The sequence below is a fragment of the Gossypium hirsutum genome, chromosome D08 (assembly GCF_007990345.1).
Source record: "Gossypium hirsutum isolate 1008001.06 chromosome D08, Gossypium_hirsutum_v2.1, whole genome shotgun sequence".
In the NCBI taxonomy this organism is placed as follows: Eukaryota; Viridiplantae; Streptophyta; class Magnoliopsida; order Malvales; family Malvaceae; genus Gossypium; species Gossypium hirsutum.
Window position 1 is genome coordinate 69,168,650 of NC_053444.1, and position 25,247 is coordinate 69,193,896.

Sequence of the window (25,247 nt, forward strand, 5' to 3'; positions counted from 1 at the left end):
TTAATATTTCAAAAAATTAGTTAAATATTGATGATATTATTTACATGACAATCAACATATATACTATATTAACAAAATTAATAAAATGTTAATTTTTTTTCATTTTAAAGTAATTTAATAAAAAAATATAAATTTTAAAATTAAAAAAAAACTAAAAATTAAATAGAAGGTTAAGACATTTTTGTTATAAAATTGAAAGATAAAATAAATCATTATTCCATAAATAAATTTGTTCAAACTAGCTCATGTTGATACGAGGTTTGAGGATAGTGATATGAGGCGTTTGTGAAGATTTTGCCTATTGAACCATTGAGAAGCGGGAAGCACATAGTGTTTTTATTTTATATAATTTTTTTTATGAGCGAGTCCCTAGTGTGATTGATTCAATAAAGAATCGAAATGAAAAGATTAAATATAGCAATAGATAGTCTAACTGCTATTATAAATTTTTATTATTTTTATTAGTTCATTTAATAAAGAAAAAAATTAAATTGCTCAAAACAAAAAAAATATGGGGATCAATTGTTCTAAATTTTTTGTTTAAAATGATGATTTGACATGCCAAGTTAGCTTACCATTACACTATTAACTGTAATTAACAACTTAGTGACTAAAATGTTACAACATAATAACGTAAGTGATTAAAACATAATATTTCAAACATAAGTGATTAAAATGTAACCTAAGATAAACAAAATTGACTATTTCGATAGTTTACCCTTTAATATAATGATACATAAAATATAAATTAACCCAAATTTTTAAATAATTAATACAAATAAGAGTATTTTGATAATTTATATTCAAAATGTTCAGCTTTTGTATTTGATCAACCTCAAAAGTCAGGAATTTAGAATTGCTTTTGGATGATTTTTATTTTTTGCACCCAAACAACAATGCCGAACACACCCTAACTTCTTGGTTTTCAGAAAGTATAAGGGCTAAACTAATTTTACTCGATAAACTTCTTAATTTCCAAAAAATATAAGGATTAAATTGTGACAAATTAAAGTAGAATGACTAACATATCAGTTTTAGTGAAGTATAAGGATGAAATGCAGAATTATACAAAAAAATAAGCACGTATTTAGTAAAAATGCAAAACAAATTAAACTAGCTAATAGGTAGTAGAAACCGGCTTTAATGGAAGCAAAGCTGAAGCAGTGTTTGTGCCGATAGTCGTCATCTCCACATCTCTCTCAGATCTTTTACAATTCATTCTTCAATCCTCGCCTTAGCCATTAGCCATTAGCCAATGGCGATTATGTCTTTTATTTTCGTTTTCTTCTTTTTCTCTTCTCTACAACCGATCCTTTCTCTTTACGAAGATCAAGTAGGCCTCATGGATTGGTAATCTTTTAACTATCTCGTTTCCAATTCAAATTTAACATTAATTCTCATTAATAAATTGTTTAGTCTTCAGGCATCAGCAGTACATCGGGAAAGTGAAGCAAGCAGTGTTTCACACCCATAAAACTGGTCGAAAACGAGTCGTAGCATCCACCGAACAAAACATTATAGCTACACTCGATCTTCGCAGCGGCGAGATTTGTAAGTCTGATCTTATCGATCACAATTGAAGTTTTCGTATTTTTATGTTTATTTATTTATTTATTTATTTTCATCTTCAATTTTTGTTTCATTTACTCTGGTTGGTTGTTTTATTTAGTTTGGAGACATGTGCTTGGACCTAATGATGTTGTCGATGGTATTGACATTGCTCTGGGAAAATGTAAGTATGCTCGTTATCCATTTCTACTTTGAAAGATATTTCTTATATGGCCTTAGTTTTCAATTCTTTGTTGTATTGTTTCGAGTATTCATTTTTTTCTCTTGAAGTATTAATCTACGGAGACGTGAAATCTTGAAAAAATCTTTAAAATCTGAGTAACGTAGAGAGGTTACTTGCATTATTTGATTTAGTTTCCAACTTTTGTTTGTTCAATAGTTATTGGATATATTTTGTTTGGTTAAATGTCTGTTTCTTCTTCTGTTGTCAGTAAAGAAAGTTGTGAACTTCTTGCTTCTATTAACCGATTAAGTTTTGAATAAATTTAATTCTTGCAGATGTCATTACCCTTTCATCAGGAGGAAGTATTTTAAGAGCATGGAATCTTCCTGATGGGCAGATGGTGTGGGAATCTTCACTTCATGGTCCAAAGCACTCAAAATCACTGTTGTTAACGGTTAGCATTAGAATTTTCATTTTCCAGAATCTTTCCAATTAACATTGTTTTTGCTTCTATCTTTTTGACACTGTCGATCTGTTTTCTGTGGATCATGGTTACTGAAATTTGGACCTTTCAATGCTATATTTGTTATTCTGTAGCACAATTATAATTGTTTCATTAGATTTTCGTTCTAAAAGATATATAGTTGTCTGGTAGCACGTACAAAAGAAATAGACTAGTTTATGTAAAGAAGTGTGCTTTGTTGAACATTAAGTATTGTTCTAACTTTTATCTTCTGGAAAACTTCAGATCCTGCCTTTTGACCAGCCTATTTGATTTAATATATATCAAAATTTTGCAGACAAATTTGATTATTGAAAAGGACAATTCACTCATCGTTTTCAGCAATGGTCGCCTTAATGCTGTTTCTTGCATCGATGGTGAGGTTCTTTGGAAGAAGGATTTTGAAGAAGAAAGGTTAGTCCAAATAAGAAGTTTAAAATTTCAACAGCTTTCCTCCTCCACTCACTCCCCTTTGAAAATAACGCATCATTGATGTACTATATTGCCATGTTACTTGCAGCCTTGAGGTTCAGCAGGTAATTCAGCCTCCTGGCAGTGATTTCATATACGTTGTAGGATTTGCTGCATCATCCCAGTTTGAGACGTATAAAATCAATGCCAAGAATGGAGAGTTGCTGAAACATGAAAGCACAGCCTTCTCTGGCCGGTTTTCGGGAGAAGTTTCACTAGTTTCTAGTGAGACAGTTGCGGCTCTAGATTCCACAGGGTCAATTTTGCTAACAATAAGTTTTCACAATGGGAAAATTAGTTCTCAACAGACACCTGTTTCAAATCTTTTAGAGGATTCTCCGGGACTGGCAGTCATAATACATTCATCGGTCACAGGAATATTTGCAATTAAAACTGATGCAGCTACTATATTTATTAGAGTGATAGGTGAAGGCAAGTTAGAAGTGGTGGAAAAAACAAATCATGAAACAGTCGTTAGTGATGCTCTCACAATCTCTGAGGGCCAACAAGCATTTGCATTGGTTCAACATGCAGGAAGCAATATTCATCTCACAGTCAAGCCAGCACATGATTGGGATAGTAATTTGCTTAAGGAAAGCATTAAAATGGACCAGCAACGTGGGTTCGTCCACAAGGTTTTTATAAATAATTATATCCGAACTGATAGGTCTCATGGATTTCGGGCTTTGATTGTGATGGAAGATCATTCATTGTTGTTATTACAACAAGGTGCAATTGTCTGGAGCAGGGAAGATGGTTTGGCATCAATAATTGATGTAACTACTTCAGAACTCCCTGTGGAAAAGGCTGGTGTATCTGTCGCAAAAGTGGAGCTCAACCTCTTTGAATGGCTTAAGGTATGGAACATAAAATCTTTTAAGTTGATTTCAAGAATGTTATGATTTCAACAATGTGGTTTTGACAAGGTGCTCTTTTTTTCTTAAGGGACATGTGCTGAAACTTAAGGGTACACTAATGCTTGCAACCCCTGAAGATATAGCTGCCATACAATATATGAGGTTAAAAAGTTCTGAGAAGAGCAAAATGACCCGAGACCACAATGGCTTCCGGAAGCTGCTCATAGCACTAACAAGGGCAGGGAAGCTTTTTGCCTTGCATACTGGAGATGGACGCATTGTCTGGTCTCACTTGCTACAGTCTCTACACAAGTCTGAATCATGTCGACAGCCAATAGGACTTAACTTGCATCAGTGGCAGGTTCCCCACCATCATGCTTTGGATGAAAATCCATCTGTGCTTGTAGTTGGAAGGTGTGGTCCAAGTTCAGATGCACTAGGTGTACTTTCTCTTGTTGATTCTTATACAGGAAAGGAGTTTAGTTCTTTACGTCTTGTTCATTCCGTTGCGCAAGTTATTCCGCTGCCATATACAGATTCAACAGAGCAGCGACTCCATCTCCTAATCGATGCTGATAAGCATGCACATTTATACCCCAAAACTCCTGAGGCTATTGATATTTTCCAAAGTGAGTTTTCAAATGTATACTGGTACTCAGTCGACGATGATAATGGTATCATCAAGGGGTATGCTTTGAAGACCAAGTGCAGTGGCAATGTGGCTGATGAGTTCTGCTTTGACTCTAGGGAGTTGTGGTCAATTGTGTTGCCCTCTGAATCAGAAAAGATCATTACAACTGCCACTAGAAAATTGAACGAGGTAAAGTGTTTTCCTCCTCCCCCATGGCTTTTCTCAAAGATTTTTGCTTAGTGATGTGGTTAATGGGGTTATGGAAGATAGGTAAATATGGTTAATTCCCAACGGTGTCATGTGGTTAATGCTTTATGATTCGAGTTTTACAGGCGGTACATACTCAAGCAAAGCTTATAGCAGACCAGGATGTCATGTATAAATATATATCAAGTAATCTACTTTTCGTGGCAACTGTTGCACCCAAAGCCAGTGGTGAAATCGGATCTGTTACACCAGAAGAATCATGGTTGGTTGTATATCTTATCGACACTGTAACGGGTCGTGTATTGCACCGTATGACTCATCATGGTTCACAGGGCCCTGTCCAAGCTGTAAGTTCTCATTGGCTTTCTCATATTGATGTCATAAGTAGCTATCAAAAGGTATGTAATTGATGATGTTCGTTTTGTTTATTGTAGGTTTTAAGTGAGAACTGGGTAGTCTACCACTATTTCAACCTTAGAGCACATAGATATGAGATGTCGGTCATCGAAATTTACGACCAGTCTCGAGCTGTAAGCATATGAAGTCGACTAGTTTATGTTGAATTTGCAAGTACCTTCACTTAAATTTATCATTTCCAAACACTATCCGCAGGACAACAAAGATGTTTGGAAGCTTGTTGTTGGAAATCACAACCTTACTTCACCGGTTTCTTCATATTCTCGAGCAGAGGTCATAACGAAATCACAGTCCTACTTTTTCACCCATTCATTGAAAGCTATAGCAGTGACATTAACAGTAAAGGGTATAACTTCAAAACAGCTTCTCATTGGTACGATTGGTGATCAGGTTCGTTAAATCATGGAGTTGCCTTCTTCATTGCTACACTATAGTTATTTCATGTTTTCTTCTTAAAGAGTTACGAGATTTGCTGTTTTCTACAAATGGTAGCAATGTATTAAGCGCATGTATTATAGGTTTTGGCACTGGACAAGCGTTTCCTGGATCCACGTCGATCAGTTAACCCCACACAAGCAGAGAGAGAAGAAGGCATTATACCACTAACAGATTCATTGCCAATCATTCCTCAGGTTAGTTTCCCGTATGTGTTCTCACCCTGGCCAGCTTATTCTTTGTTTCTTTTATATATGATGATATTTTTTTTCTAAACAACCTTTTATAACAATAAATAAGGTGTAGGTATAAATATAAAGTAATATTAAATTATTATAATACATACAGATGAAAAATTAGAAATGAGCGGACCTAAAACTTAAAATTAAAGACCTACACATACACAATTACACATGGTGAGACTCAAACTCAGTTCTCAGCTTTTGCTAACGGTGCCAAATTTTTATTGACAATAACATAATAAAATCTTTTACCTGTGGTAGCATGCCAATTAAATATATAGATCTATATATTAGCATGAATATAAATTTTTATATATATGGTTTATTGAGATGCTTCTTTACTATTCAATTAACTTAATAATGTTAGACAAGAATACTATATATAAAAATATCTAAAACATGACATGACACGAGAAGTAATAAATACAATGTGAATACATAAATGTCTAAAAATTTATATAATACGAACTATAAATAACATTAAAATGTATAAAAATATAAAACATTTTGAGCACAATACAATAAAATGCATGAAATGCCAAGGCATATGCATATGTTGAACTGGCCAACCATGAGCATTTTCTGAAGTGATGGGGGTGTTTTGATGATTTATTTTCTTTCTCCAGTCTTATATTACACATAGCCTTAGAGTGGAAGGTCTTCAAAGTATAATAACAGTGGCGGCGAAGCTAGAATCAACAACACTAGTGTTTGCACATGGATTGGACCTGTTTTTCACACATTACGCACCTTCAAGGACCTATGATTCACTCACTGAAGATTTTAGTTATGCCTTGCTTCTCATTACAATCGTGGCGCTTGTAGCCGCAATCTTTGTTACTTGGATTTTATCTCAGAGGAAAGAACTACAAGATAGATGGAGATAATAAGAAGTAAGTCTCCGCTCATTACAGTTTCCTACTGAATTTTCCTTTTCCTTTTTCTTTTTTAGATTTACGGGATTTAGATTTATGATTTGAATGCTATTTTTTTTATTCTGAAATTTTTGTAAATCCGAAATTAGGAATTTAAATAACAATGATAATAATATTATGATCATTATTTCGTGGTTTTAATTTTCCGTTTGTTGTTAAGCTTAATTGGTATCGTTGTTATTGCAACAATCAAGAAGGCATAGTTTCTCTTTTAACTTATAAGGATTATGAGTAGAAATAGGTATTGTTCATCGATACTTTTTGAAATTTTTATGTCTAGAGTGCAATTGAGCTGAGTCAAACCTGGATACTAACAAATCCGAACTTGAACTCAATTTTATAATTAAACTTAGGGTTAATCATATATATTAAAAGCAATAACATAATGTAATAATATACAATATTTTAAAATATATATTAAAAATAAAAACTTCAATTAAATTTACAAGCCGTTCGAACTGAGTATTATTAAGCTCAAATTCGACTTATAGCTTAAACTTGATAATTACCGAATCAAGTTCGAATTTTTGAATTAAACTTGAATAATTTGTGATAAGTATCAATGCCATATTTACATCCTTACTTGCAGCCAACCAATTTGTGATTAGAAATCCATGGGTTTTGATTTAAAACAAGATTGCTTGCACTTCAAATATTACTCAAGACAACCCTCTAATTCCATAAGTCAATTGCAAATTCCATAATATAACAGCCACAGGCCTAACAGTCTTCAAAACTTGGAAAAGAATTTCATCATATACATTAAATCACAATAAAATTAATATTTGTCATAAAAGAAGAAAACCAAATATATACATATATATAATAGAAATGTAAAATATATATATATATTCAAGAAAAAGGTATATAACATAGTCACCAAAAAATATGTAACAAAAAAAAAATTGAAGATTCACATACTACCAGTACGAGGTCTTGCGGGATTGGTTTTTGTTGATTTAATTTTGGCCATGTCAACCAGGTCTCCAAATAGCCTATCCTCTGGTTTTGAAGGCCTGGTTGGTGGGTTGTAAGATGAAGTGGAACCATTGTCGTCTCTGATGGATAGCCCATACATTTGTTGATCAAGATATTGTTGTTGTTGACCATAACCGCTGGAATATGGTACTGTTTGGTGGCCACCATACATTTGTTGAGGAGGATACGCTGGAGCCATTGCCTGGGGAACTACTGCCATTTGTGGTGGAACCATGCCGATATTATATTGCGGTCCCTGGACTCGTTGGGGAGGGAAAACAGCAGGCTGTTGCTGAATATTAATTGCCGATAAATGACTAGTTGTGATTGGCTGAATGTATATACCCACCACTTGTTCGCTTCCCATAGGTTGAGGTCCTAAGGGAGGTTGGCCGTGTGTTGCAGCAACTTGAGTAACCAGTGGCTGGGGATACTGAGGAACTGTGACTGGGCCAGGGTCTGCCGCTGATGCTTCCCAGGGTGGTGGTGGTAGTGAGCTACTACTTGGGGCACCTTCTCGACATACAAAAAAAGAAGCATTCATAAATTCTAACATAGTATTAGTAGTAGTAGAAGCTTAAAATGCCACTAAAATGAATTTGGTGAGAAAAAGATAGTTACGATATATGTATGTTAATGATTTCCTCAAGTGAAATCTGGAATGAAAATGGTCTTTGCCCAAAGTAAAATGCTCTGCTAAGAATAAAAAAGCATAGTATAAACAGAAACAAACCATAGACGAGTGACGGGGACTGTTGCTGCTGCTGCTGCTGAACCAGCTGATTGTTCCAGGCAGGACCAGTGCCCTGAGCAAATGATTGCTCATATCGAGGTAACCTGATGTTTGGTGCATTTCCATTCTGCTGCTGAATTTGAGGAGCCAAAATGTTCTGCTGCTGAATTTGAGGAGCCAAAGGATATAGTTGTCCGGACAAACCTGAAGATTGGGTGTTTACAGAATTAGAAGTGTTGTTGCTGTTAGGAAACATATCAAAGAGTACGAGGGCCATTTGCTGTGATGACGCAGGAGTAGTTTGTTGTGGTTCTCCCACAGGAACAAGGGCAAGTGAATCATCTGCCTTCGGCATATTGTAGTCATCACCACTAAGAAGGTCCATTTTGGGATTTACTGGTGCCGGAGGAGTTGAACCGTTAGTTGCAGGGGCTTGAGAATTTGTGCTGGAGGTAGATCTGAGAAGAATCTTTTTTGTTAAAGCTCAAGCTACTGGAAACATCTAATTAAGGATTTCAGATAACTTGGAATTAAATGAATCTCAATGTCAATCCTAGCAACCTAAATTTGATAAGCAAATCACTCTCTCCTCACAGAGAAATGCGCAACTAATAACAATATCTGAAAATGCTCAAAAAGCTTCCACTTAAACAAAATCAAGCACCTGAAGTGAGGAAACTATTTCAAAAAAATCCAGCAACTAAATTTTGTCAAGGATTCATGTAAGAAATTTGTAACTAAGTTCCAGGGTAACGCTTAGGACAAGAAGACATGCATGATAGACACTATTGCTCTTAGAAATATTCTATCATTTCGTATAACACAAAAGACCAATAATTTTGAATTTTGATCACCAGATCCCAGGATATAATAGTCCAGTTCAAAGAAGCATACTTACCTTCCCTCAGACTGTTTGCTGCTGCCCCCGGTATCAACTAGGCCACCATTGCTATTCACAAGTTCTCTTGCAGCTTCAGGCTTAGATTTGTCTGCTTGATAAGTTCCTGAAGCTATCGCTTCATGCTTTGCTAGTATACGCTGCAAATCATCATTCAATGCTAAACCTTGACATAAGAGTGATTCATCCCTACAAGAGAGACAAAGGTTTATATGAAAAAGATATTTCTTACAATTTCGTCTGCGATTCCACGGATGTAAAACTAACTACCAATGCAACTCATACACCATACATTCAAGAATAGATGACAATGTCATGCGGAAATTGAATAGAAATGCACATAAAGGTATTCACTAAGGTAATCACAGAGAGGTTCAAGCAAAAAAGGAAAAGAAAAGAAATTAATCCTTTCACAGACTGCTCTGGTAGCTAGCCAGAAAAGCATTAAAAGGAATATAATTGAATAAAATAATGAAATCCTTTGATCTCAACAGTCGGGATTCCATTCCCTCTTTCAGTCATGCATTTTACCAAGTGATACTGCACAATAACCTAAAGGGTCAGGTAATACAAAATGGAATCCATCAAAGAAGCCCCCCGGAAAGAATGTCAGGACCATGACAACAAATGATAACATCAAATCATCAAACTATAGAAATGTACTAAGTAACTAGGAAGGTAATGGTAAAAGTGTTAAGAACCGACCTAAAACCAATTGTCAGTAACTCTCACTCACATGTAGCTTAACGAGTTCTACATGTGGACAACCTCACGTGTTTAGGCAGAAACAAAAGAAGAAAGATGGCCTCTACTACTATATTAAGCATCCAACTAAAAATCAATCGGCAATAGGTGGAGAGATCCAACATGAATAGAAGACAAAGGAAATCTAAGACTTAACATATGTAGGATAACACCACTTTAACAGGGTGTCCTTACGTTGTTGAATTAACAAGGTGTACAACTCTTTGCTTGTAGGCACGGCACTGCTCCACTAAGTCAATAATCACCTCCTGCTTAAGTCCCTGAAATTGTAGAAGAAAGATCAGTGAACATGCAAATAGAAAATGAAGTTTAAAAAACCATAATATTCAAAATAAAGATTATTAGACGATTTAGCAGCGTCAAACTTTCATGAATTTTGAAACGTTCTTCATTATAAGAGTTGGCAAAACATAAAGTTTACACTGAAAAACTGGTTCACAATCTGACAAATTGGAGCATAGCCAACCAAATCACCACACAAATCAGTTATATTACAACTTCGATAGTAACTCTAAATCCAATTAATAACTTGTCACTGGGAATCCACATTACTATGCACTTGCAAGAACACGAAATAGTTCTAGCAAGTAAACAAAATATATCCCTTTTCTCTACATTTCAAATTGTGAACCTATTAATTCCAAAATAAAAAATTGAGAACCCATACCTCTTTGTTTGCAGGATCTAATGCATTTATCATTTCAGAAAGGACATCCACAATACCCCGTGCGTTCTGAATTTCTGTCACACTGATTAAAAAACTCCAGTTAGAACACTAGAAGCATGATCAATGATAAAGTACCAAGTAGGAACGATGAATTAGGAATGTAAGTTGCTATCAATAATATGACAGAATAATAGTCCATACAAAATTTTCAACTATTATAACTACTCTAATCTGTGGAAAGTCCCTACTACTCTACCTTAACAAGGAAAGGGCAATTACTGATCCGAGAACAAAATAACCATGTTTAACAGCTAAGGACATGGAGCACAATTCACCAAATTGAGAAGTTAAAAAAATACAATTTTTTTCACTCAATAATTCATTTTGATCCATCTTTACTGTACATTAAGTGAACAAAATGTTTGTTTTGACAATTACTCCTGTTGTAATATGTAAAAAGTAAAATTAAAAAAAAAAAGAGAGCCATATGTTCTTATTAGAATGGAGTACCATCCTCATTAAATAATTGAACCTTACCGTAAAACTCAGAAGAAGACATTTATTTCAACAAGCTTTTTAGTTCAAATAATAGATAATGAAGAATTTATTACGAGCAGCAGACTTTTGCTTAACCATTACTGCAGAACAGTTTCTACAAAGACATCATTAAGAGATTTTCCTTTAAAAAAATTTGGCAATGTTACAACTGAGGAACAAAAAGAATACCTCAGGGTTGGGAAATCGGGCTCTGCAGAAGACTCAACTCTCTCTACTCTCTCTTGCCTATCAGGATTGCGAATACTTTGGGGATAAGACAAAGGTTGTGTTTGAGGAGTAAATACAGGAGCAGAGCTCTCATTCTTCTCAGGGAATACTGCCCCGGCACGCTGAAACAATAAACCAGTTTGGGTCAGAGAAAAAAGAGGGAAAAGGCCAAATTATGTGAAATTGCTACTTGCATAACAGCATGCACAACGGTATCATGAACAAAATATAGCATACGAGTAAATGGATCCTAAGAAATGCAGTTTGAGATGAGAGACCTCAGTAGACATACCAATAACTCTTGGTATGCAACATGATATTGTGGATATCTTGAATTTGCACCATAAGCCTCTTGCCAAGTGTCAATCAGAGCCAATATCTTTTCTTTGACATGAAAATCAGGCTACAATTGAGCAGTACAAAAGCTGAGAACACATTTTACTACAAGAAAATAGATCCATAAGGATGTTACATTTACTTACCTTTTTCCTGGCCATTTTAATCATATCACTGAGAACATCTCTCTCTGCAACATGCATATGGACAATGTCCCCACAGTTTTTTACAATAGTCTCTAGTAGCTAGAACATAAGAAATAGATCAAAATACAACAAATTTAGATCTATATAAGAAAAAGATGATAAAGAAAACGTGTGATAATTATAGCCATTGATTAGTAGAAATCGATGTAAAACTTCTCAGGAGCTTACAGTTAGTGTAAGAAGTTGAACTTTAGGATTTTTATTTCCAAGCCGCTTTTTTATGCCTCTCATAACATCTTTCGCTTGCCTGATAAACAACAATCATGTTTCAATGCTTTATTTTTAAAAGAAAGCACAAAATTCAAACCTAAAACATATAAATCCAGCAAGCTTCCACCTTCCTCCTTTGGAGAGAGAAAATTGAAAAAAGAAGAGCCAACATTAACCAAAAAAAGGAGGAAACTAAACCTTTCAACCCTTTCTGCTTTGAAAATGCCTCAAATGATAAACAAAAGCACTAGCATACAACATAATTATCATTAAGCTGATCATGTTTAAAGTAACTAAAAATCTAGTTCATATCTGAAAATGGAAAATTGAAACATCAGGATAATAAGGTCACAACCAATAAAATCATCTATCACATGGTAATATTTCAACTTTGAGACAAATAGTTGAGCTCTCTGTTACCATTTACCAGACTGTCTTTACGTGAAATTAAATCCTTTATTCTCTATCGATCAACCCACTCCATATCTAAAAGCTGTATTATCACATGCATCCATGAATTAAATTACATATTGAACAAAGAGAAACCAAAAAAAGAAAAAGAAAAAGCAAACTGATCGATCTACATAAACATCCTAAACCAAATATCTTTCATTTCTATAAAATTTATGAAAATTTCAACAACAAAAAACAATAACAAAATTCCGAAACGAGATAAGAAGCTATATTCACAATCTCGCTATTCTTTCTTATTAATCGAATTCGACGCAATAATTCTCAAAAAGAGAGAGTTTAATTACATATTGAACAGTCAAAAAAGAAAAAGAATAAAGCAAACTGATCAATCTAGACAAACATCCTAAGCCAAATATCTTTAATTTCTATAAAATTCATGAGAACTAAAAATAATAATAAGATACGAGACTAGATTCACAATCTTCATATAATTTCTTAATAAAATTCAGACGTAATAATTCTAAGAGAGAGAGAGAGAGAGAGAGAGAGAGAGAAGAGGAGAGGAGAAACTGGAATCCAGTGCAACACATACACAGGGTCGCTACACAGCATGTCGCAGATCTCAAGATTCCTAGCCCAATCAGGCCCGATCAGCATGCTGCTGGTTGCTTTGTCCACCATAGAGCTCACCATCTTCGTTCAGAAAAAAGAAAAGCAATTCCCGCCTAAAAAAAAAAAGAAAAAATCAATCCTATTCCGGCCACCGTCTGGAGAGATCGCGACGAACTGCGATACCGGAGACGCCACCAGAAAATTCAATATTTATAAAAATAAAATCAAACAGCGAGGAATCGGCAGTTCCTCTCTGTTCCCTCGCTTCTCCCACCAATTCTGTCTCTATCTCGTATAAATCGAATTTTCTTTTTTTCGTTTTTCCCATTTAGAGAAAAAAATTAAAATTATCTGAGAGGTGAAGTAAATAAAAGGGAAGGCGAATCAAAATATGTCACGTGTCGAGAAAGTACACACGTGATATATCTAGATGTACTTGCCTCGATACGGATGGTTGCTGACCGCTGATTAATATGCGAACTGTGTATTATTGTCCGCCTAAATTTGGTAATATCAGTATGCGGGTTTTTTACTAAAATAATCCAAAAGAAATAAAAATATACCAAAATGTACCCAAAAAAATATTTACCAAAATATATAGTAAAAAAAAAGAGGGCTGAAGGTGGTGCCAATGACAATGACGGCACCAGTGGTGCCAATGAGAATGACGGCACAATATTAAAATGTAATTGTCTGTAGTTTTAAGGACTTGCTATGCAAATTTACTATTTTAAATTTTAAAAATGAGTTGGTGGGTGTGTCAGCGCCAAAGCTGAAACTTAGTTAATTACCTTCTAAGCCCTCCTTATTTATTATTTTCTTTTTATTCTCCTTCAACTCACTTTTATATTTAATAAACAAGCCCTCAACCTATTTTTGTAGTTAAATAAGCTCTTAATCTATGATTTTTACTCATAAAATCCCTTTATTTTATTATTAAAGTAAATATATTTTACCTAAAGTAAAGCTGTTTAAAAAAGTATAAACTAATTCTCATTTTATGTATTATTTTGGTAATTTGATGAGAATAGTTTATTAAATAAAAAAAAGTAATACATAATAAACTATTCTCATCAAATTACCAAAATAATACATAAAATGAGAATTAGTTTATACTTTTTTAAACAGCTTTACTTTAGGTAAAATATATTTACTTTAATAATAAAATAAAGGGATTTTATGAGTAAAAATCATAGATTAAGAGCTTATTTAACTACAAAAATAGGTTGAGGGCTTGTTTATTAAATATAAAAGTGAGTTGAAGGAGAATAAAAAGAAAATAATAAATAAGGAGGGCTTAGAAGGTAATTAATTAAGTTTCAGCTTTGGCGCTGACACACCCACCAACTCACTTTTAAAATTTAAAATAGTAAATTTGCATAGCAAGTCCTTAAAACTACAGACAATTACATTTTAATATTGTGCCGTCATTCTCATTGGCACCACTGGTGCTGCCATTCTCATTAGCACCACCTTCAGCCCTTTTTTTGTATATTTTGATAAATAATTTTTTTGGGTATATTTTAGTATATTTTTATTTCTTTTGAATTATTTTAGTAAAAAACCCTCATTATGCACATAAAATTGAAATAATTATCAGTCAAATTTATATTTTAAATTAATATCATATTATTTAATTAAATTTATTTTATTTTATAAAATATTTTTTAATATATAAGAAATGTTGTATTCTTTTCAAAAAAAACTATAAAAAAAACTATAATACGCTAAAAAAATATTACAGTAACTTTATTACACCCGATCAAAAGGGAATATTCAAATGATGTTAAAATTTATATGATTATTGATAAAATATAAAACACTTAATCTTAGCCAAAAGGCCGAGAAAGGTACAAAATATTAGAAGACGAGGAATGAGGTGGCGGTTATACACGTGACTAACGAACAACTACCGAGGGATGGAATTAAAAAAATGTAAAATGAGGGTGTCGTTTCTAACATATTGAAGTTGAAGGGGGGACACAGTAGGGACAGTGCGTGATCTGTTATTGTTTATTCGCCGTCCATTGAAAAGACAGATTGATTTTTGTGACTATACACTTATCTACTTTTAATTGTTTATTTATTTTTAATGATTGAAAACGGTTTCCAACTTTCGAACTGAAAAAAAAACCGGCTTCCTACTCACTTGCTCAACTAAGATTACAAATAAAACCTCATTAAATATTATTTTCTTTAGCTAATGAGATTTTAGTGCAGTTAGGTAAAAACCATACTCTTGATTTTGAATATTCAGGTTTGGAATTTATCGTATATAATTATATGATTAGATCTTCGAGTCTTTATCAAGTATGATTATTATGTATGAGATTTAATTTAATTTGAGTAAAAATATTTTGAAAGTTTTTTTTATTAAGAGTTAGATTACATTTTATCTCTTTACTTGAAAATAGAGAAATTATTTTTTGTAAATTAGATCAAATAACAAATCAGTCCTTTCTATTAAAAATTTCATCTGATTTTACTATTAAAAACTAACATGGCTGATAAAACAAGTAGACAAATCCACGTTGCGCGTCACTCATGTACTTAATGTTAATGTACAATGACCAATTGCAAACATTATAAATAAATTAAATTTATAACAAAAGGACCAATTTGCTCTTATTTATTGAATAAATTAGACAAAATACAATCCGACTCTTATTACAATACCTATCATAGTATTTTATCGTTTTGTTTGTCATTTTTAATTTATATAATACATGTTCTTAATCTATTTTTCTGTTGTAATAGTTTAATTTTACTTTGTGATCTGCTTGTGTTATAACAATTTAACACTTGCGGTTACTTGAACATATATTTGTATTTGTACTTTGATTATACTAGTATCACTTTCAAAAAAAATTCTTCATTTTTTTTCATACCATATTTTCTTTATTCAATAATTTAAGAGATTCATAAATGAGTGTTGCTTTGTAGTAGTAGTAGTAATCATAATAAAATGAAAAGGTAAAGCAACATAAATAATCCATTAGAACCTACAATAAGCTATCACGCATGCTTCATTAACCAAAATTTCTCTATAAACAAGAAGAAATACGAAACTTGGCAACAAAGAAGCAAAACACCATCACCAAAAACAAGTCAGACCACACTAATCATCATTTCTGGAACAAGCACCAAGCACAACAATATAAAATTTGTCAGCATTTAATATGCAGTAAGAATGTCCAACCCTTTTGCATCCCTTGATCGCACCAATGAACTTGTGGCAAGGACAAGCAAAACAAAAACAAAACCATAGTAACATGGCATGATGATTTGCAGATTTGCAATCAGAATTACGTGTTAAATTGAAGTAAACCAGCAATTGAGTTAACAATTACGTTTAGTAGAATATATTGCCAATTACAACAGAAGTTCATTCCCCTCACCCTCAACCTAGTAAGTTTGTTCCAATTCTTGTAGCCTATTTTTTGGTAACTTATTATTGAGGCAAACTACTTCAAGCTTGCAATAGTAATAATAACAATAATAAAAGTAACATCAAACCGCCGTTTTCCTTTTACAGGCAGTATGTTTTTGGCTGCTAATTGGCATTGAAATACCAATATGTTCACATAAAATCCTCTTCAAGTTCCTGCAAAGATTTGCTTGTTGTAGCAATTTGTTTGTTTGAGGTCATCTTTTCAGAGACCATGAGACCCTTGTAGCTTCTTATCTCTGCTTGTCTTTCCTTTTCAAGCCTTTGTAGTTCCTCATGTCGTTTCTGCCAGAGAAATCAAATGGATTTTCATTTTAGTTATCCAAATAACAATGTTCGTATGAGGTCAAAGGATGAGACTATAATCCCAGCATTTAGCACCTATTGTATAAGTATTTAGTAAGCAACATCAACAAAACTACTAGAACTTCTTTGATCTCATCGTAAATATCTGAATTATTAGCAGCAAAGTGAAGCTGAATATAAGTCCATTGAAACATCATGCCATTCTGATCATAGTTTACAGTCATTTACTTTATTTTTATTATAATACAATGTATTTGGTTTAAGAAACTGGACAAGAAACATAATCCAAATATATCATTATGTATATAGAACAACAACATCATACATATATGTTTATTGAGATTAAAATTTATATGTGCAATAATTGCTCATGCAGTTCTGCCCTTCATGAATCCAGTACGGTATAACAACTTTTATCCTAAACAAAATCCAGTAGGGTAACTTTCATTTTTCATGCTGCAATCATTTAGAATATTTATGTTCTATAGCATACTCGAACAAAACCATCAGCTGATGTCACCAATAGCCAGTATCAAACCTAAGAAATAAGTTAAAAACAGATAAAGAAAAAGTGGCTCACTTTTTCCCTTAGCTGTTGCTTTCTCTCTGCCCTTTCTGCGGCATTAACAGCTTCTCTCTCAGCTGCAATAACATATTATATTATGCTGCATTAGTTACATCAAGAACAAACAAAACAATTTGAATTTAAAAAAACAATACAATTAATGCAGCATAGCCAAGAAAATGCAAATGGAAAAAACGACATTAATGCATGCCACCAAATTTCTTTCATAGACAATGATAGTACAAGTCCTAAGTTGCAGCGAAAAATGAAACTGCAGAGATATGCATACCTTTCAAATCAGGTTTCCTTTCCACTTTAGTCTTGTTCAACCTGTTAACTATCTCATTTATACGCTTCTCCACTCTCACTGTCCGAACCTAAGTCATGCGATAAAATCAGACAAACATTAAAGATGAACAAAAGTAGAAATAATAATCGAAGTAATAAAGAAGCTCACCATCTTGGAATTGTGAAAGCCAACTTGGCCAACGTCCATGGAAGGAGTTTTCTTCAAATTGGACCATGGAGTGTAAACAACATCAACATTGTTCACTTTGTTCCCTAATCTCACATAACAATTAAAACAAAAAAGAAGGTTGCCACTTATTATCAAACATATACAAATTATATATATATATAAAAGGAATTGATGAAATTAAAATAAACCTTGGATGGAATTAGCTTTAACAAGCTGAGCACAATCTTCAAGCAAACCTTCGCTTATATCATCAATGGTTTGACCTTTATGAAGTCTTACATAAACATGAGCAGAAGACATTTTATCAACATGGAACCTGCAACAAAATAAATTCAATCACCAAATTTCATGCAGAGTTATAAGAGAAAAAATAACCCTAAATACTTAATTTATAGCACAAATGAAGAATTTTCAGGAATTTTTTATTGTAACTTGAAAGGCAATTCGAATTTACCAAATGTCTTCGGGAAAGCCGTATTTAATGAGTTCCTCGTTCTCGTACTTGTCGAGACCCATGAAAATTGTGTAATCGCCAACCTCTGGTCGGGCTTTGAAGTAAAACACCATTTTTATTCTTCAAAGTTTCTTTCTTTTTCTCCCTTTCCTCACTTGGGAGACCAATCCAGAGACAAAATTAGGGTTATTTTCCCCTTTCAGTTGAAGGAATTGCAAAAAGAAAAAGAAAAAAAGAAGAAGAAGATAACCTAATGCGATCCCTGTTTGCGCTTGCGTTTTTCCAAATTGACAGCGTTTACCTCATGAAAAAATTATTTTCCAACTTTTCTCAAATTCTAATATATTATATCGATATAAAAGTCAATTTTTAATGGCCAAAATACCCTCATTTAAATTTTTTTAATATTATTAGATGAGATTCTTATTGAGATATGAAAATTAAAACGGAAATTATTTAGTAAATATCATTCTATTTTTATCCCCCTTCAAAAAGAAAAAAAAACCATGCTCTTTTATCCTTGATTTCTTTGTTCAGCTGCGATTAATTTGCTTTAGAGAGGATTTTTTTCATTAACCATATCTCTAATCGGTCTAAGTTTAATCATATGAATTTTTTCAATAATAATTTTGGAATATAAATTCGATCTAAATATCTAAATAATACTACACATGGGTCAAGTTTTCCGTACACATTCATCATATTGAATGCAAAAATTAGATGGTTTCATTAAGTTGGCTAGGGAAGAGAACTCATCATCGAATATATTTTATTTTTTATATATTATAAAAATATTTAAAATGATAAAATAGATATTTTTATTATGAAAATTCATAATCGATAACCGACCAACTTATATTATTTTGACCACTTAAAAAACCACTTTAACTACCATAAGATTGATTTGATAAAACCGACTCGAAAACATCTATTATATCGGTTAATTCGATATAAACCGATTTTTCCATATACTACACTGCAAAATTCCAACATAAAATATTCGCACACAAAAGATTAAGATTGTAAACAGATACAAAGAACAATATTTACTTGCATTTCTCAGCAAAACAAAAGGAATAAAGTAGTTCGTCAATGTGAAAGAGCTCTCTTTACAAATCTTGAAGTATTTTGATGACGAATTTCTGTTTCTTTAGAGAAATGAAATCATGACTTTAATAACAGAAGCTCTCGAGTGTCTTTTTTTTACTCAGTTAAGAAAAACAACTGTACATGAATGTGTAAGCTGACCATATATTCCGAGCTGCTGTTGGCATTGCTTCTGGCAAACAATGGGACACCTTGCTCTAAATTTACAGCCCAACGGAATGTGCTTCGATTTTGTAACAAGCCACGAGCAATCCAACGGAGGATCGGCATCTCTTAGCACCATGCGACCTTTTCGAAGAGACAGAGCTGACCACTTTTGATCATCTGTAACCATGTTTGGAATCTGTAAGAGACTTGAATGTGAGGGCATTGTAGTTTGCCTGTGATATAGTTTCTCTAAGCTTTCGGTTGGTATCTCTTTTGTTGTCTCGATTTTCATTTCCTTGCTATGAACAGAACCCAGAATTCTGTTTGCTTCTTTTGACAATCCAGAGGCACGCCAAGCTTCGGCGATAAGGAATATGGTTGATTTCTTGGGCCGAACCTCAAACTCTTTCATTACTTGGAGAAGTTCTTCTGCTTTCCATGGTTGTTTGGCTTCACTATATCCACATATTAAGGTCTCAAAGGTTTTCAAATTGGGAGATACTCCATATTCACACATTTGGTAGAAAATCTTAATTGCCTGATCCATTCTACCGGCACTGCACCAGCCACTGATAACGGTAGTAAAGATCACAACATTAGGGGATGCTTCTGATTCAATCATGATTGTTAGAAGTTCTTCGGCTTTATCCGGTTCTTGTGCTCGCACATAACCTTTAGCAAGAATGCTATAGGCATGAATGTCAGGCTGTATTCCTGCTTTCACCATGTCATCAAATATTTCCCTGCATTTACCCATAAATCCTGCTGAACTCCATGCATTCATAATGGTGCTAAAAGTTATAACATCGGGTTTGACCCTAGATTCTTCCATCAAAGAAAGTACCTGCAGATCAAAGGAAAGTATTTATTCATGTTCTTCGGATGACAAGCCTCGTATTAGCATATATCAGATCTCAAAATTTGCACAAGTCATAAAATCCTGCATTGGTTTACTTACCTCATCAACCCCATCTCTGTCCATGATGTCAACAAAACCTTTGATCAATCCATTGAACATCACGAGATTAGGACGGACGCCGAGTTCCTTCATCCTATATACAAACCTCAAGGCCTCCTTGATCTTACCTTCTTTACAATATCCACCGATAATGATGCCACAAGTTCTCTCATTAGGCTGCACACCATTTTTCTGCATCTCTAAACTCACACCTTCGGCTCGCTCAGTCTCTTGATTCTGTGAATAAGCGGTCGCTATGGTATTGTAGGTAACAGCATCTGGTTGCATTCCGAAGGCAATCATCTTATTAACCGCATTCCAAGCTTCTGTCATGTTGTTCTTTTTGCACCATGCTCGGACAAGTACATTATAGGTTCGGAGATTGGGTTTGACATTCCCCTCCTGCAACATTAGGTCTACCAGTTTAACAGATTCTTCGGGCTTACCGGCTATCCCGTACCCTTTGATTAGCGTGTTATAAGTGCTAGTAGTGGGTTTCAGTCCACTTTCCCTCATCTTCCAAAAAGTCTCCATGGCTTCTTCTATATTTCCACATTCAGAGAAAGCATTTATAACAGCATTGAAAAAAATCGAGTCGGGTTTCATTCCGTTTTCTTCGACCTGAGAGATGATAGAATGTATGGAACCGAAGTTCTTCTGGATAGTCAAGGCTGCCAAGAGAGTTGTGTATGTAATCAAAGATGGTCTATGCCCTCCTTCGATCAAACAGTCGAAAATAGACAGAGCTTCTTGGGGTTTTCCTCTTTCTATTAGGATGTTCATTAGCTTAGTCCGGGACCGTACTGTTCTGCAGCTTTCCTTTTTCATGCAGGCCGGGCAATGAGATTGATGTTGTTGATCCATAAGTGGAGCAATGTGGAAGTGAACTACCACATGAAAATCTCAGTACTAGAAACACAAGAAAAAAACAGTAAATCAATCGACTAACGAAACCTAAAGCAGAGATCGAAATTACTTTAATCCCATCCACATAAACATACGAAACTGGATTGAATACAAGCAATCAAGTGGGCTACTTCATGAAAATGGAAACATAGATCAGACAAAGATAACCACATAACACAGACATATAAGATACATACTTCACAAAACCAAGAAGAGCAAGGGAAATCAGATAGCGATGCCAAACAGCTTAATTCAAGCCCAGAAAGAAAAATGAGCAGTGCTGCTGAGCAATGAAAAAATGGTGAGAGAATAGTACCTGGGGTGATGGGGGCTGAAATCTTGGATTATTGAAAAAAAAATGTGAGAGAGTGAAAGAGAGGTTACTGAATGGTGGAAGTATGGAGGCTTTTTTCTTGGAATGCATTAAAATATGTTATCTATTTTTATTTTTTGAAAGCTAAAATATTATCTACTCACCCACAAAAAAACATCAAAGATATGGTGATAAGAAAACCACAAAGTGGGGCTGAAAATTTTTAGTGCTTTCTTTTTATTTATTTTTTTCATACATGATTCTTTTTTTATTTTGTTTCCTTCTTTCTCATGAAAATTTTTTATTCACTTATTTGTTGAATTTCTTAGTATTAATATTGTAAGTTGTAAATTTAATTATTTTTAATTTTTATATTTAAAAAAATCCAATTTCTGTTAAATAGTAGAAATTAAATTCATTAAATTAAATTAATATTTTCAAAATTTTATACCCTAAACATATTTATAATATATATATGTAATTTCTACTTACTATTTTCACATACTTGCATAAAATCATATTATTTACGTAATGAATTTAATTTAAAATATGTTATATAAATCATTTTATTCTTTTTAAATTTAAAATTTAGTTTTTGTACTTTTATTTATAAGAATTTATTATCTCTATTTTTCAGATTTTAAAATTCCATAACACTGTTAAAATTATTTTATTAAATTCAAATTTATTACAATTCCTTCTTAATTACATACCTATTAAAATATTTTTTTTATTTCAAATTTCACACTTACAAGTCTAATCAAAATAATTTAACAGCAATTTGGAATCGGAAAAAGTGGTAGAATATTATTATCCATGGAGAAAGAAAGGTCCAGGTTTGACAGGGCTGGGCTGGCTCTGGAATTTTAATAGTTTCAATATTCTAAAACCCAAAAACAGAACAAAGAATACTTTTTTTCTAAAGCAAAGATTTGACAAATTCTGGCCCACCTACAGTTCCCAGGGAAGAAGGCGAAGAAGCCAAAAAAAACATTAACCATTTTTATATTTCATAGACTTCCCTGAAAAGGAATTTGTTTTTGAAAGAAAAAGAAATAATCTTTCTTTGATTCCATTATCTCACTGTGTAAAATGAAACCCTGTAACTAAACATTAGATCTGAATGATCATTTCTTTTTTCATTTTTTCTTGATCTCTGTGTGTTCATTTCTGTTGTAAAAGAAAAGCAATGTTGAAGTTGTGGAAATGGTATCAAAATTGCTTAGCAATCCACCCAGTGAAGACACAGGTTTTAAGCTCAGCCTTGATTTGGGGTTTTGGTGACATAGCTGCTCAAACTATTACTCACTCTACTGCCAAAAAACACCATCATTTGCAGGTACCATCATATTTACTACTTTTAACATTTTGGGTAGTCTTTAATTTCTCCATTCTTTCCTGCTCTTCTTTGAGTTTGATTTGTTTGGTTTCTGGTGAATCTTGTTATTGTTCTTGATGCCATTGAATTATTGTTGTAATAGAAAGAGGGTTGGTTTTTATTGCTGCATATATGCTTTTTCTTCTCTTGATAAAATTGGTAGCTTCTTTATGGAAATTGAGCTTATAACCACTGTTTTTGGGTACAGTTTTGACATTTTTCTCTGTTATTGGGGTTTATCTGTTGATTCTTGTTGATTTTGCTTTTAGTCTGCCAGTTTTATGAACATTTAGAACAAGCCATATATGTGTGTGTGTGTGTGTGTGTGTATACACTCCCCTTTGAAGAGAGACTAGAATTATACCTGCTGAGAGATAAGTAAGGACTTTTGAGTGATTTATTACAATTTTTCTTGGTTTGAATCCTTTAAAAAAGGAGAGTTTTTCTATTTTTGTTTATCGCTTACATGCATAAAAGATGGTTTCTTTTTGTGATGGGAGCTTCAATTTTATGGCTGCTGTTTTTCATCATTCAGCACTTGTCTAGCTGCAATCTGCAATGCAATGCTATGTTAATACGACTCTTCGTTTTCTTTCTTGAAGTACCTGTGTCCAACACTCATTTCCTACGTATATGACCCTTCAAGATTTTAGAGTTACCTTAGATCCTATCCCCATTATCCAATGATTGAACATAATCATGTTGTACAAGTACTCATACTATAATCTTAGTAGCATAGATGCAATGAAGAACATGATTTTAGAGTTACCTTAGATCCTATCCCCATTATTCCTGTTGACAAAAGTTCACCACTTTGAAATAATTTAACTATTGTAATATATATGTCCACAATGGAAAATTTGCATTCTGCCTTGTGTATAATCTCATCTTTAATTTTGTGAGTATTTTAGCATTAATCTGCTTATTTCTATTTAGTAAGAAAGATTTTTTATTTTTATTTTTTGTATCAGGAAAAGGATAAAGAATTAAAGGTTAATTGGAAACGTGTGGCTACAACAAGTTTGTTTGGGTTCGGATTTGTTGGACCAGTCGGACATTACTGGTAATCATCTACCTATCACCATGGATTACTTGGTTAAATAATGTTAAGGTCACATTATGCTGATGTTTACTGCTTACTTGCATATCTCCGAGCTTGCATCATATGATTCATCGTGCATTAGGAAACTACAATGCACGTAAAATTTAGTGATTTACAATACATAAGGGGCTTATTACGGAACCTAAAGATGCTTCATGGTGGCCGCTTTTTCCTTTTATTTTTATTTTTGGATTGGCTGCTGTTCTATATGCAAACCTTTTTGTTGGAAACTCTTCTAAAATTTTATGGTAACATTTATAGGTACGAAGTTTTGGACCGATGCATAAGGTTTCGACTTCGTTTACGACCCTATTCTTTTCGTTTCATGGCTACTAAAGTTGCAGTCGACGGGTTTATCTTCGGGCCATTGGATTTACTCGTGTTTTTTACTTACATGGGATTTTCTGCGGGAAAGAGTGTTCCCCAAATCAAAGAAGATGTAAAGAGGGATTTTGTACCGGCATTAATTCTTGAAGGAGGGCTATGGCCAATTGTTCAAGTCGCAAATTTCCGATATATACCGGTGAGATACCAACTTCTATATGTAAACATGTTCTGCTTGTTGGATAGTTGTTTCTTGTCATGGATCGAACAACAAGAGGATGCTCCATGGAAGCAATGGCTAAATTCTTTGATACATTCAAAGGAGAAAAAGGATGAAGGTTAATACATTTATTGAGAATTTTGATGTTGATGCACTGAAGGACTTGTTTGGCATCATTGTGCATATACATGGTGAAATAGATATCTATACTAGTTTTGGAGAATTGAAAAAAGAAAGGAAGAAAATTTATGCTCCATTGAAGGACTTCTTGAACCCTTTGGGATACAAGTGATCATTGTTATTCTCTTATCTCATTCCTCTTGATAAATGATTTTGATAATTCTCTTTTAACAGTGAGATATTATATCTGTACGGTTTTCTTTTTAAAAAAAGAAAAGAAAAGTCTCTAGGATGATAGTCGATTGAATATTTACAATTTTTGAAATATCTAAATTTAAATCCGTGAAATCCTCCTTTTTTTCACAAGATTTCTGAATCTGTTAAAATATATTATTTCATTAAATCAAT

The 25,247-nt window shown here is 33.4% G+C and overlaps 5 protein-coding genes across 7 annotated transcripts; 2 read left to right on the top strand and 3 right to left on the bottom strand.

Annotated features, from left to right (window-relative positions):
- Positions 1-1,141: 1,141 nt before the first annotated feature.
- On the top strand, positions 1,142-6,553 carry LOC121220022 (ER membrane protein complex subunit 1). The gene is made up of 12 exons (XM_041099058.1): positions 1,142-1,350; positions 1,424-1,551; positions 1,670-1,732; positions 2,068-2,186; positions 2,533-2,648; positions 2,755-3,562; positions 3,651-4,382; positions 4,526-4,747; positions 4,835-4,930; positions 5,013-5,207; positions 5,336-5,449; positions 6,121-6,553. Exons 1-12 carry the CDS (start codon positions 1,256-1,258, stop codon positions 6,379-6,381), a joined length of 2,949 nt encoding a protein of 982 aa, XP_040954992.1. The 5' UTR covers positions 1,142-1,255; the 3' UTR covers positions 6,382-6,553.
- Positions 6,554-7,252: 699 nt separating this feature from the next.
- On the bottom strand, positions 7,253-13,353 carry LOC107944097 (TOM1-like protein 9). 2 transcript variants are annotated; one of them, XM_041099059.1, is made up of 10 exons: positions 12,994-13,353; positions 11,946-12,024; positions 11,718-11,816; positions 11,528-11,638; positions 11,197-11,357; positions 10,471-10,552; positions 9,978-10,063; positions 9,039-9,227; positions 8,141-8,598; positions 7,253-7,920 (listed from the first exon to the last, which is right to left on the bottom strand). In XM_041099059.1, the coding sequence occupies exons 1-10, from the start codon at positions 13,092-13,094 to the stop codon at positions 7,343-7,345; spliced, it is 1,944 nt and encodes a 647-aa protein (XP_040954993.1). In that variant the 5' UTR covers positions 13,095-13,353; the 3' UTR covers positions 7,253-7,342. The 2 variants fall into 2 exon arrangements, with proteins under 2 accessions (XP_040954993.1, XP_040954994.1); XM_041099060.1 differs by lacking the exons at positions 11,718-11,816; positions 11,946-12,024; positions 12,994-13,353 and having other exon boundaries at positions 11,514-11,638.
- Positions 13,354-16,347: 2,994 nt separating this feature from the next.
- LOC107944096 (coiled-coil domain-containing protein 25) lies at positions 16,348-18,654 on the bottom strand. 2 transcript variants are annotated; one of them, XM_041099061.1, is made up of 7 exons: positions 18,515-18,654; positions 18,265-18,418; positions 17,999-18,126; positions 17,790-17,893; positions 17,622-17,709; positions 17,348-17,409; positions 16,348-16,746 (listed from the first exon to the last, which is right to left on the bottom strand). In XM_041099061.1, the coding sequence occupies exons 2-7, from the start codon at positions 18,375-18,377 to the stop codon at positions 16,594-16,596; spliced, it is 648 nt and encodes a 215-aa protein (XP_040954995.1). In that variant the 5' UTR covers positions 18,378-18,418; positions 18,515-18,654; the 3' UTR covers positions 16,348-16,593. The 2 variants fall into 2 exon arrangements, with proteins under 2 accessions (XP_040954995.1, XP_016733405.2); XM_016877916.2 differs by adding an exon at positions 16,890-16,891 and having other exon boundaries at positions 18,265-18,591.
- A 641-nt stretch (positions 18,655-19,295) lies between these two features.
- Positions 19,296-21,859, bottom strand: LOC121220023 (pentatricopeptide repeat-containing protein At5g25630). Its single transcript, XM_041099062.1, has 3 exons — positions 21,699-21,859; positions 20,477-21,385; positions 19,296-20,362 (listed from the first exon to the last, which is right to left on the bottom strand). The coding sequence occupies exons 2-3, from the start codon at positions 21,338-21,340 to the stop codon at positions 19,472-19,474; spliced, it is 1,755 nt and encodes a 584-aa protein (XP_040954996.1). The 5' UTR covers positions 21,341-21,385; positions 21,699-21,859; the 3' UTR covers positions 19,296-19,471.
- A 762-nt stretch (positions 21,860-22,621) lies between these two features.
- On the top strand, positions 22,622-25,070 carry LOC107948714 (protein Mpv17). Its single transcript, XM_016883344.2, has 3 exons — positions 22,622-23,034; positions 24,045-24,136; positions 24,437-25,070. The coding sequence occupies exons 1-3, from the start codon at positions 22,885-22,887 to the stop codon at positions 24,840-24,842; spliced, it is 648 nt and encodes a 215-aa protein (XP_016738833.2). The 5' UTR covers positions 22,622-22,884; the 3' UTR covers positions 24,843-25,070.
- The last annotated feature ends 177 nt before the right edge of the window (positions 25,071-25,247 follow it).